Raw genomic sequence first — 12,516 nt, forward strand, 5'->3', positions numbered from 1 at the left:
TATGTATGTCTACCTTAGTGCAAAATATCCATTTTAGGGAAACAAAGCTGATTTTTGAGTTATTTATTTTTTCACATAAACATGTAATTCCATTACTAAATATAAAAAAACATGTCAGTTATGTAACAGCAGAAAAAACAGCTATATAATTCCTAATATTTTAATGCTGATCACCTCAAAATTGTGCGAGGAACTGAATTTAAACCAAATTACCAGTTTTAAAAAGCTGTCCTTTGCAAACCAAAGTAAAACAAAGCACAATAAAATTATACTTTTGTCGTAATACAGGATGCAAAAAACTATATTTTCTAGTTTGCTTTGCCTATGAAACAAGACTGTAAACCTTCTCCTCAGTTCAATAAAACATTATCTTCCACAGAAACCTACCTCAGTGAATCTGTCATGGTTTTCTAACCCGAATGAAGCTGCATTGATAATAAAAAGAAACTAAAATGGTTCCATCAAGCATCAAGAAATAGAAAGCTAACAGAGGAAACAGAAACTGACCGGCTGCCAGACGACCTACTCAATAACAGTTGTCTCTCCACAACACCCCGTGATGCATAATAAAATAACAAGGAACTGCAGGCAGTTTTTGGTCATCACAGGCCAACGATAACAGAGTATAAAAAACATGAACAGTGTTCATACTGCTTTAGCTTGCAGTGCCTTGTGCGTTTTCTCCATCAGAAAGTGTGATAAATTCCCACTGTAATATTAAAAGAGTAATTTTGGTCTTACCGAGTTTGCTGCGTAGCCAGTTTGTTTCTTTGCCCCTATAACATTAGCAAACAGATGGACAGTTACCTTGGGTCAGTATGTTGAAGGTCCCAGTGTAATAAGATATATAAGTTTACATAAAGAGTCTTACCACCTGCCTCAGATACATTATGCAACTTTTACACTTGCAAAGGGAGGTAAAAGAGCTGCTAGAGATGTAACAGTGCCTAAAATGTTAACTGTCGCTAGCTTAGTTTTTTTATAGTCTTCCCTTCCAAAGCGTTGAAATAATCTGAACAAATACTGTTTAATTAGCAACTAACATTTCTTAAGGTGCAACAGAGTGAGAATTTAAGTCAAGAAGAATGAACATACAAAAGAAAACAAACTTGAGTAAAAAAAAAAATCCCACAATAACTTTGAACTTCAAAAATGGACATCAGTGATACTCAACTTGCTTTACTATAGGGGACGCTTTTGTAAAATAACAGCAGGCCAGGGGACAGACACAGCAGACCCATTAGTCTTTCTAGGATTTTAGGACATTTCTAGGATTTTAGGATGATTTTAACATTGTAGGAGGGTTCTGGGAGTTTAAAAAGTTTCTTGGATTCTGGGACGTTTGTACGAATTCAGGAAACTTATTGGACTTTAAGACATTTCTATGATTTGAGGACTTGAGTTTTAGGACATTAGGGGCTTGCAGGGGATCCTCCACTGGTCCCTTTCTTGATAAAAAAAACTCTTTTTTGATGCTGTTTTAAGCATTCTGGCACCTGATGTAACACTAAAAAAACAATCCCTACTGTGATCACTTTATTATCATAGTGAATTAAAAAATGGTTGGGGGGGGGCACCCGGCACCCTATCAGGTGCCAGTTTTGGTGTGTGGGCTGTAAGTTGAGTATCACTGATGTGCAGAATATCAGCTAAGAGAACAATGAGGTTAAACACATCCAGGAGCTTCTATTGCCAGAACACAAAGAAATGGAAAGCAGATCTAACTCACAGATGTGTTTAAGTACAAGGGTACTTATGTGCTGGCCAGTGCAACTCAGTTATCAAAGCTTTCCAAATAAAAATCTCTTTCAGGCCCCCAAAGACTCAGACATCTAAACTAGTTTCTGACTCCCTCCAGGTTTCTGGTCTCCCATATGAACTTTTCCAGCAGTAAAGGAGGACCCGTCAGAACCTGTCAGCACTGGCTCAAATAAGAAACAAAAATTCAAGTATACATTCAGCATGTAAAGACTACAACGCAGTGTGACAGAAAAAGGCGCCATGACTTTGTCGAATGACTTCCACAGGAATTGGCCAAACTTCAGATCACCGATAACGCTGCTTAAAAAAAAAGTCCATGTGCTGCAAATATGCCAACAAGTGCCTCAGCCTATGTAAATCAACATAAAGCTTTATCTAAGGAATGTGATCCAACCTGAAGCTTTTGCAGCAGAGTCACACAGGCATATCCACTTGGTCCAAATAGATTTTATAAATTGTAAGAGTCCCGCTCAGTTCTTGAAGGCTCCGCAGCGGCTTGCTCTGCTGATAAACTCCTTGAGCATCGCCCCGTCCACCTGCCAGAAGGCTCCAGTCTGAGTCACCTGAGTCAGATGGTTTACACAAAACCGAAAACAAAATACTTCGAGGTCCTAGAAAAAGAAATGATATGAGGTAGGATAAGAATATGCAAAATGTAATTTACAGTGGTAGAAGTATTCAGATCCTTTACTTTAGTAAAAGTACTAATAGCACCCTGTTACAAATAAAAGTCCTGCAAGTCCTACCCAAAAAAAAAGTTCAAAAGAACAAAACAAACAAATCTAATAAAACTAAAAACACCATAACACCCAAATTATTTTTTTAAAGGCAAAAAACATCCTAGTACAAAACATAAAAAAAAAAGAAAAAACGAAAATGATTAAAAAAAAAAAAACCCAACCAAAACTCAAAATTAGTAAACAAAACTTCACGTTTCTAAACATTTCACATGCTTGTGTTTTTCTGGGCTTTTCAAAGAAAGAAATGAAAACTGCTGTGGCCAGTTACACTAAATATAGACATCAACACACAACACAACACTTCACCTGCAAGACTGAGACAACTCTGCCTTTGCACTGAACATTTCTCTGACGAGGATTACACAAACACATCCCCAAATAATCGTCAGAGACACCGGAGAGAACTGCTGTTACCAGCAATCAAGGAAAAATTACACTAAACACCTGGAAACACATAAAATGAACTATTACACCTTTACGTGGTGGCACAGTGTTGCAGTCTGCTGAGTATACTGTACCTCTGCATCATATCGTATGGCTGCAGACAGCAGGGTGAAGGCGTTTTCTACCGTGATTCCTCTCTTGATGATCTGCTGACACAGACGTTTCAGGCGGTTTTCACAGTAAGACGTGGCCAAGTCCAACAGACCTGCAGCCAACACACAAACACATATAGGGGAAGGGAGAAATAGATCCAATTACAAACTAGACAACTGAGAAAACGTAGTATTTGACCACTGTATGTGTGCTAACCGATGGCATCCTCAGGCGGCAGGTCGACAGTGTCTGTGTAGAGAAACTGCAGAAAGGATCTGTAGACGGGGTATGAGAACTGGCCAATCTCGATCACATCCTGCTGATCCTCCGTCCACTGGGAGCGAAACATGGAGCGGAAGTGCTCACACCTACTCAAAGAACAAAACACCATCAATTGTTAACGTTCAATAATTTAGCATGACTCAGGGTTCCCACACATTTTCAGGGACAACATTTCAAAACTTTTCCATAGCTTTTCAAGGACCCATGACAATTTTTTATTGCCCCACTTGACAGGTGTTTTCCAAGCATATCGGATTCAGACTTACTTTAAGTTAGCTGACATACATGATAACATACAAGGACAGACGGGACACGGGGAGCAAATGGAGAAATGTACGTGACGGTGAACAAAACGCCATATCACTGCACATCATTTCCATCATGTTACATTACATGGAAGATTATCAACAGAGGATTACTTTACAAATTTCATTACACAAAACAAAATTTTCATGATTTTTGATCCTTTAAAAGCTGGAACGACATCGATTGTCTTGTGCTGCGTTCAGACTCTTACAGATGTTTTGAGCGCTGAGTGATTTTCTTACTTTTTACTAACTAGTGGCATTTTTTGGGGATTTTTCCTCTCATAAGTTGCTTGTTGCCTTTTTCCCATTTTTGAAAAAAATCGACCCAGTTTACTCAGGTTTCAAAGGGTTAAAAATTCAATGACTCCCCAAATTTTAAATTATTTTTTTTACTTATTCCATGACTTTTGCATGCCTTGAAAATTTGTTTGTTAATTTTCATAACCTTTCCGGGTTTTTCATGACCGTACGAACCCTGATTATTGCATTTTTGTAATATCTTTGCTTTACATGCACATGGACAGACGCACCTGATCTTCAGCACAGCTTTGTGAACGTGGATGCATTTGCCGTCGACGCTGAATTTAAGGTCAGCCGTCTCTGGACTGTCAAACTCTTTCCTCAGAGCCTCGGCAACAGTCAGGAAGTCATCATGTTCTAGAAATAAAGCAGAATACAGTAATTATGATTTAAAAAACAGATTTAAAAGTTTACCAAAAAAAGGTTGAGGATAGCATCTTCTCTGATTTGCTCTCACCCATAGACATGAGCCTCCACATGACGGATGGCGTGGCGAAGCATGCGAAGACATCATCCGTGTTCATGAAGTGCGTGAGGTGTGGCATGACGATGGATTGGCCTCGACACTGACCCCACATGTACACCTTGAGGACAAACAATAATTCAGAGGCAATTCTGTGTCGATATCATGGATTACTGAGATCAGGGTTCCCACACACTGTCATGGACAACATTTTAAAACTTTCTTTAACTTCTCAAGGACCCAAAATATTTTTTGCTCTTGCCCCACTTGCCTGGAGTTTTTCAAAATATGAGATTCAAACTCTATGCAAACAAAATATTAACATCCACTGATGTTTTCAAGGACCCTCGTAAAATTACAAATCCAATGATAATTTCTGCTTTTACAGTTTCTGGCTATGATCACTTTGTTCCTGGTAATTTTGACAATTTCTAAAGAAAACATGTGTTTTAAAAACATATGAAAATAAAACACCCAAAATTTGTAAGAAAAAAATCAGAAATTAATAGCACTGACTTGATGAAAGTCCCAGGTCAACATCAGAAAAACAGTGATGACACTGAAGACAAGATGAACTACATGTTCACCCACCTGCCCACTTTGGGTCTTGGCGGCTGAAGTGTGTGTTGAATGGCATGCTGCAACCTCTACAATCCTGTTAACAAGAAATATGTTAACAAATGTGCATATTTTCATTTTTAAAAATGTACTTACAACTACATTAGACCTCAGATGCATCCCAAAAAATAAGAACGACCACCTTTTTTTAAGAAGAAAAAAAAACATGCTTTTCAAACCCACTGGTTTCTTTAAAAATACATTTTTAATTTTTAAGAAAAGAGAAAAAAAACCTGCATTTTTTTTTCCATTTTCTATAAAAAGCAGAACGATTTTTAAAAAAGTTTTCTATAAAGAAATAAACAAAAAATTTACAGAAAAAAAATCCCAAAATGATTTAAAGAAAAAAATAATTGCCAAGTTTCTTTAGAGACAACATGCCTTTCAAACCCATGAGTCTGTGGATTTGGAAGGCACATGCACAAGCTACGATGCATCGTCAGCTACAGAAAATATATTCAACATTATGTTACATTAATGTAATCTAATTCATTACACACAGCACATTTTCATGATTTCTTCCAAAACTTTCAATGATAAAGTTCAATGACTTAATGGGCTTTATAAATAAAACTGACTTGACTTGACACAAGGACAAGACTTAAGTGAGGGAAATGTTGATGCAATTTAAGAGATTTGGGATGCATGCCAGCAGGAAGTTGAGGTACAGAGGCTGGAAATGAGTTCAGGAAGCGGAAGTCTTAACAGGATGGGAAGAATGTCCCCATCGATTCTCCAAACACAAGATATCAGACCCTCCTTCTCCCCTTACCTCTCTTTGTCAGCCATGATCTGCACTGGGCTGAGGTGGTTGCTCTTGTTGCCGGTTCCCAGCTGACCGTAGGTGTTTGCTCCCCAGGCGTACAGCAGCCCTTCATCTGTCAGAGCCAGGCAGTGACTGTAGCCCGCTACGATCTGAAAAACACCTGAGTCATGAGTGAGTCACGCAGAGAGACGAGGACCAACCCTGGCCTGGCTTGTTGTCTTACCTGTTGAATACACAGCCCTTGGAGTGCAGCAAGGCGGCAGGGTGTCAGCTGGTTTCCATTGTTTCCTATACCAAGCTGCCCGTTACCGTTGTAGCCCCAGCCATAAACCTGGATGAACAGAAACAATACAATTACAAAGTGGTTCCAAACGTGTGGGTCACGGCCCACAAGCGGGTAACAAGTCTATTCTGAATGGACCGCAAGTGACTTGTTGCCATGTTAAGCTTGTGAGACACGCTTTATTTCTAAGTGCAGTGAATTTGCAGCACAGAGCTTTTAGGTTAGCTTTTTGGTTAGACCTAAGGGACTGTTCTTTGTTTATCAATGGAGGGGTGTTGCTGTTTTTTTTTTACCCTCCCTAGAGCGAGAGATGTTTACCCTTGAGCCTCCCTGAATGACTCGGTGAAAGTGCATGGAGCGTTTGTCCCACATGATGTGTTGAAGAGCCCTTGGAAACTTAAAAATGCAATAATTTATGTTTTTACAGTTTCTGACTAAGATAAATGGTGTCATTCTGACAATTTTTGAAGAAAACATGCCTTTCCAAATTTTGGCAAACCCGCAGTTTTGGAAGGCATGTATCTTAAAAAAAAAAAGAAAAAAAAAAGTCACCAAAATGTTTAAATGAAAAAAAGATCACCAAACTTTTAAGAAGAAAAATAAATCACCAAAAAGTTTTAGAGAAAAAAAAAATTGCCAAAACTTTTAGAGAAAAAGAAAAACAAATTTAAAAATTAAAATTTAAAAATAAAATAAAAAAGCTACCTTTTGAAAAAGCACCAAAATAATTAAAAAAAACCTGCCAAAATTCTTTTCAAGAAAACATGTCTTCCAAACCTATTTTTTAACACTCCAAATTTGGCTGGGTGGTTAGACTCATTACACATTTGTTTTTACTTGACCCAGACTTTAAGATAACATGCCAACTCCACCTCTCCATTGTCGATCAGAGCCATCGAGGAGGTCTGTCCACATGTGATTCCCACCACAGTCTTGCTCTGCAGGCACCCAGTCACCTTCCTGGGGTAGGGCTGGTTGGCTGTGGAGCCTGAGCCAATCTGGCCACAGTTATTGTAACCCCATGCAAAGACCTGGGGGGGCGGGGAGGCAGATCAGGACCAGGGATACAAAAACATGTAATGGTAAAGTTTAGGGAAGACGAATTCCTCTGTTTCACAATTATTATGTCATGTTTAAACATGCATGCATGGATTTTGGATTTAAGTACTTTCAACGAGACAAGACAATTTCACATACATGATTAACATATACATAACACTGTGAAACCCTTCTTTACAGCTGATATTATTTAACTTGCAACCGCCTTTCCAGCTTGCCAAACACACGGCTTAATTAGGTTTAAGGCCCTGGGGTTAAAAATAAGCTGCTTAGTGTGACACTAGCAGAGCTGGAGGTGGCTACGTCAAGGTGTTCAAGTGACCTATCTGTACCTGAACATTAAATACAAACATATCAATACCTGTAAATGTGCTGTCCCTGCTTTATGAAAAAAAATATAGCTTTTCTTTAATTAAATTATGTGGCCAACTATGCTGTACTAAAACTCACATGGGAATGCCAACATCTATCACAAACCCATACAAATGTTTTAAGGGATAGTTTAGTTTCTCTGAAGTGTGGTTGTATGAGGTTCTGTGTGTCACATACAGTAGATGACAGTGTGCACGGCCAAACCTAGTCCAACACAGAAACTAAGCAACATACTGCAACAGAATGTATTTTAGCCTCCTAAAAAAGTCTCCCCTAAAAACATCAATATTAGTTTAAATGTACGCTATATTGAGAGTGTTTTTAGTGCTTAACCTTTCTGCAAGACTGCCATTTTGACGGGGAAGCCGTTAATTTCGCTTTAGCTTCCGATCTACGCTCTCTTCACAGCCACCAGACCCCATTGACAAGAAAAGTAATTTTAGCTCGACATCAACATGCTGGTGAATGTTGTAGAGTTATGAAAACAACAACTACCTCTCCATCCTGAGTCAGAGCCATGGAGTGGTGCGAGCCACACGCCACTTCTTTCACCCTCTTGTTCTGTGGGCTGGTGTTCACCAGCAGCGGGGACAGTCCCTGGTTAGTCGTCCCATTCCCCAGCTGACTGTAGCCATTGTGTCCCCAAGCATACAACTGTCCATCTGCAAGAATCAAACACAAAGATTGCACAACAAGTCTCAATCAGAAGGGTTTGTGAGTCCAGACTCTAAGATAAAGAACTGTGGACGCTGAACTGTATAATAAGCACTAGTCATTCATATTTACTTGCTTATCTTAAAAGAACAGCATTCAGTTTTACCCTTAATATTATACAATGCCTTTGATTTATATCTGATAGGAGCACTTATCTTTGAGAAAGTTAAAGGTGAGAGGAAAAACATGGTATGAGCAGATGATTTACAGACTAAATGATTATTACAGTGTGCATAAATTAGTACCTACCCTCTGTAGCCAACAGGACATGAGGCCCACTTCCATAGCTCAGGCTCACTACCTTCTTCCCCCGCAAAATGTCCAGTTTCTTCGGCACAATGGTGCTCAGACTGTCTCCTGTACCGAGGCAGCTACTGCTGTTCAATCCAAACCCAAATACCTGTATCACACACACAAACACACACATCTTAACACACAAAAGGTATTCTTTTTCCCAGTAACTTTACAACAAACAGGCAAAAGAAGGGACAGAGAAATCTGATAATGCAATGTGATACAAACTACATACAAATGTGCAGGTGCTGTGCACAAGTCTTAGGCCATCATAGATTTGTTGTCTTAGCAAAGTTGTATTTTCTGTATGTTCTGGTGATATTTTACGAAAGAGACGAGTGAGAAATAAATATGTATGATCAGTATAACCTTGCTAAAATAACTAAGTTTAAAATGGCCTAAGACTTACTGCACTACTGTGCACGTACCACAATGAAGTGTGACACATGACTTGTGTAACTTGTGATTACATGGTGTTATAGTGGTGTACTGATAAGTTTTGTGCCTACATCCCAGTCAGGAATGGAGAATAAAAACAATGTTTCCTGCAGTGTTTTATGGCAGAGATTTGATTTGTTTTAAAAGCTTTAAATGTGAGACAGATGAAGACTTTCCAAAGAGGCAGGAGACACTGATGCCTCACACACTCCTCACCTCACTGGCATGTGTAATGTAGATGGCTTCATTAGCGGACGTCCCAAAAACACAGGCCTGTCGGATTGTGGCCAGTTCCTCAGCGCTCAGCAGAGAGAACAGAGGCCACTTACTGACGTCCACCATGGCGCCCACAAAACTAAGCCTTCCTTGTCGAGGAGGAGCGGTCAGGGCTGACGGGGGTGAGGAGGGAGGAATAGGAGGGGGTTGACGAGGAGAAGGGAGGGCGTGAGGAGGTGATGCTGGAGGAGGTGGGGAGCAAGGACTAGAACCATCCCTGCTGACACTTCAGAGAGGACAAGATGAGAGATGAGACATGAAACCACTCTCTATTTAAAAGTGTCAACTCACAGAAATAACACATGAAAAAAATTCTACTAACAGACGAGGCTTTATTAACTAGTAGAAGACTTATTTCACAGATAAAAACATTTTTGTATTGCTGGCTCTTGTGGTCAGTTCAATGTTACATTTTTTTAATAAAATAATCCTGTAAATAGTTTTTCTTTCATTTCTGATTTCAAATAGCAGTTTGTTGTATTTTAACAATACACTAAACACAGCAAAAAGGCATCACTATCACACTTATAACAATATCTGTTCATTAAGTGCAGGTAATATCGTTATTGCGACATTCAGTGTTATCGCATATTGCATTTTTTCTCATATCGTGCAGCCCTAATGCCTGGTTTAAGCTCATGAAAATGAATCATGACATGCAGTCAAAGCAACACAAGAAATCTATACTAGCAAAGCTTTATGCTTCTTATACCTGTCTGCATTTAAAAAAGACAAGATTCAACAGAAAAATCTATCAGTTTAAATTATTCTTGCTTCAAGGCCAATGTTAGGTAACTTGTTCAGCAGCCATGACTCATTACTTTGCTTAACCAAAGCCACCCTTAAATTCGGCATATATAACATGTCTTCACATGTCACCTATAGTGATTTAGGGTCATAGACTTCCCTATGACAGACCTAACTGTAGAGTATACGTATCAGAAAGTGCTGAGCACATTTACAGTTTTGTTGTGTGTTTAAATTATAACAAAACGCTACCAGACGTATTAACGTGGCTCACAAGGATTAAGAAAAGCAAATGAGTCATATATTAGATATGCTAGCTTGTAGCTTACAAGCAGGGAAACTTTAAAATTGCTAAATTTTTGATTGGAGCTCGGCAATGCGTTTACTCTATAAAAGCTGGCCAAAACACACCACAGAGCACTGACAGCGAGATAAAACTACCTTAGGTAGCTCAATCTTATCATACTCGGCTATTTATACAAAAAAAAATCATTTTAGCCATTTGTCAAGGCACAGCAGTGAGCTAACTGGTGCTGAAGCTACTGTACGACGCCGAAGTTCGCTTCCGATTCGCAGCTTCAGATTCAGCAGTTAAGGGGAGCCTTACAGGAAAAGTAACTTGCATTGATTATCGACAAATCCTCTGCATTTTGTATCTGTTACTGTTGTAAAAGCATGTTAGACAGTTAAAGTAAAGCCTCAACGCTGTCTGAAACCCACCTCCACATTTTAAAACCTTTATTATATTTGTGAAAAAGCAAAAAGAGGACGATTACACTGCTTGTTTGCTCATGTTGACTACATTAGACCAGGTCCAGAATAAAAACCACTCTAACTAGACAAGTCAAACCTGGACTAGATTATCACAGAGAGGCAAAAATATTATTTAAAACGTTTTTTAGAGTTGTGAAACCTTTATTTTATTTGTGAAAATGCAAAAAGAAATTCACTGCTTAAATAATAGTCTACATTAGACCTGGTCCAGATAAAAAAAAAAAGAGAAAAAAACCCACTATACCTAGACAAGTCAAACCTAGAGTAGATTATCATAGAGATGATAAATATTATTTAATATACTGTTTTTTATTTGTGAATTAGCAAAAAAAGAAAGGAATATTCCACTGTTCATTTAAAGACTAGACCACATTACAACACATCAGATTAAAAATCCACTAAACCTAAACAGGCCAGATCTGGACAAGATTATCCTACAGAGGCTGAATATTATTTAAAACACGGTTTCAGATGATGTGAAAGTTTATTTTATTTGTGAAAACGCAAAAAGGAAAGGTTTCGCTGTTTTTTATTTGTACGAAAACTACATTAGACCAAGTCAAGATCAAAGTCCACTATACCTCGACAGGTCAAATCTGGACTAGATTGTCCCAGAAAGCCTGAATATTATTTAAAACACTGTTCCAGATGTGTGAAATCTTTACTTTATTTGCGAAAAGGCGGAAAAAAGGTAACTTTCTTAAAAGGTAGATCAACCTGCACTGTATTTCTCTGTCAAAAACCACTACATTTTGACAGGTCAGATCTGAACTAGATTATCCTAGAACGGCTTAAGCGTTTGTAAAAGACAATATCAGATTTGTGAAACCTTTATTTTACTTGTTAAAACGCAAAAAGGGTGGATTTCACCGCATTTTTTTTCAACCAAAAACACTAAACCTGGTCTCTGTCTTCAACTCTATTCTAACACAGATCAAATAGATTATTCCAGAGAGGCTGAATATTTTTAAAACACAGTTTCAATTTTTTAAAACCTTTTGTTCTATTTGAGAAAATGCAAAACAGTAACATTTTACTGAAAAGAAGAAAGCCTCCTGCTGAATCGAAAGCTAACTTCAGCGTCGTAAACTAACTGGTACTGAAGCTACTGTGTGGTAAACAAAAGAAGCTAGTGGCTAAATAAGGCGCTTTCCTGGGCTCTTCCTACCTAAAGCATCGCTCCATGACAACAAGTCAACTGAGAAAAGACAGACAAAGACATTCGTTACAATGTCGCTACCAGAAAGGACACCCTCGTCAACAAAATGTAAAGTAAGATACAAAGTTACCGGACTGAGATCGTTTTCCCGGTGTTGACAGAAAAGCTGCCTCATAGAAGTCTGTCTGAATTCTTCTTCTTCGTCTGCAGTATTTCCGGCAGAGCAGACTACGCATTGGCGTATTGCTGCCCCCTCCGGCCACTGGTTGAACAGCTGGTGTACATTTACATGTACATTTACTCAAGAACTGTACTTGAGTATGAATTTGAGGTAGTTGTACTTTACTTGAGTGTTTTATTTTCATCCCACTTATACTTTTACCCCACTACATTTCAGAGGAAAAAAAATAATTTGCATCAGAGCATAACAAGAGTAAAAATATTATGTTTTGTAAAAAAAAAACAAAAAACTTCACAGTTTATACAAGTACAGCTGTAATGATTGGTTGATTAATCTGTCAATGGATAGAAAATGAATTTCCAAATGAAAAACATTCAATGTTGTTGTTCTTTTTAAAATAATAATAATAATATTTTTGAGATGTCCGGAGGTGTTTTTTCCCCC

The 12,516-nt window shown here is 38.4% G+C and overlaps 1 protein-coding gene across 3 annotated transcripts; it reads right to left on the reverse strand.

Annotated features, from left to right (window-relative positions):
- Positions 1-48: 48 nt before the first annotated feature.
- LOC121962824 (RCC1 and BTB domain-containing protein 1) lies at positions 49-12,299 on the reverse strand. 3 transcript variants are annotated; one of them, XR_015775858.1, is made up of 14 exons: positions 11,901-11,930; positions 9,152-9,437; positions 8,453-8,603; positions 7,985-8,151; positions 6,931-7,089; positions 5,999-6,106; positions 5,782-5,924; positions 4,983-5,046; positions 4,386-4,512; positions 4,159-4,285; positions 3,255-3,406; positions 3,020-3,150; positions 2,156-2,372; positions 49-776 (listed from the first exon to the last, which is right to left on the reverse strand). XR_015775858.1 is itself a non-coding variant. In XM_042513132.2 (14 exons), exons 2-14 carry the CDS (start codon positions 11,915-11,917, stop codon positions 2,232-2,234), a joined length of 1,773 nt encoding a protein of 590 aa, XP_042369066.2. In that variant the 5' UTR covers positions 11,918-11,930; positions 12,022-12,299; the 3' UTR covers positions 49-2,231. The 3 variants fall into 3 exon arrangements, 2 of the variants coding, with proteins under 2 accessions (XP_042369066.2, XP_042369067.1); XM_042513132.2 differs by adding an exon at positions 12,022-12,299 and having other exon boundaries at positions 49-2,372; XM_042513133.2 differs by lacking the exon at positions 11,901-11,930 and adding an exon at positions 12,022-12,291 and having other exon boundaries at positions 49-2,372.
- Positions 12,300-12,516: the final 217 nt, after the last annotated feature.

Source organism: Plectropomus leopardus, chromosome 24 (assembly GCF_026936395.1).
Source record: "Plectropomus leopardus strain MGB_pleo_1.0 chromosome 24, ASM2693639v1, whole genome shotgun sequence".
Classification (NCBI taxonomy): Eukaryota; Metazoa; Chordata; class Actinopteri; order Perciformes; family Serranidae; genus Plectropomus; species Plectropomus leopardus.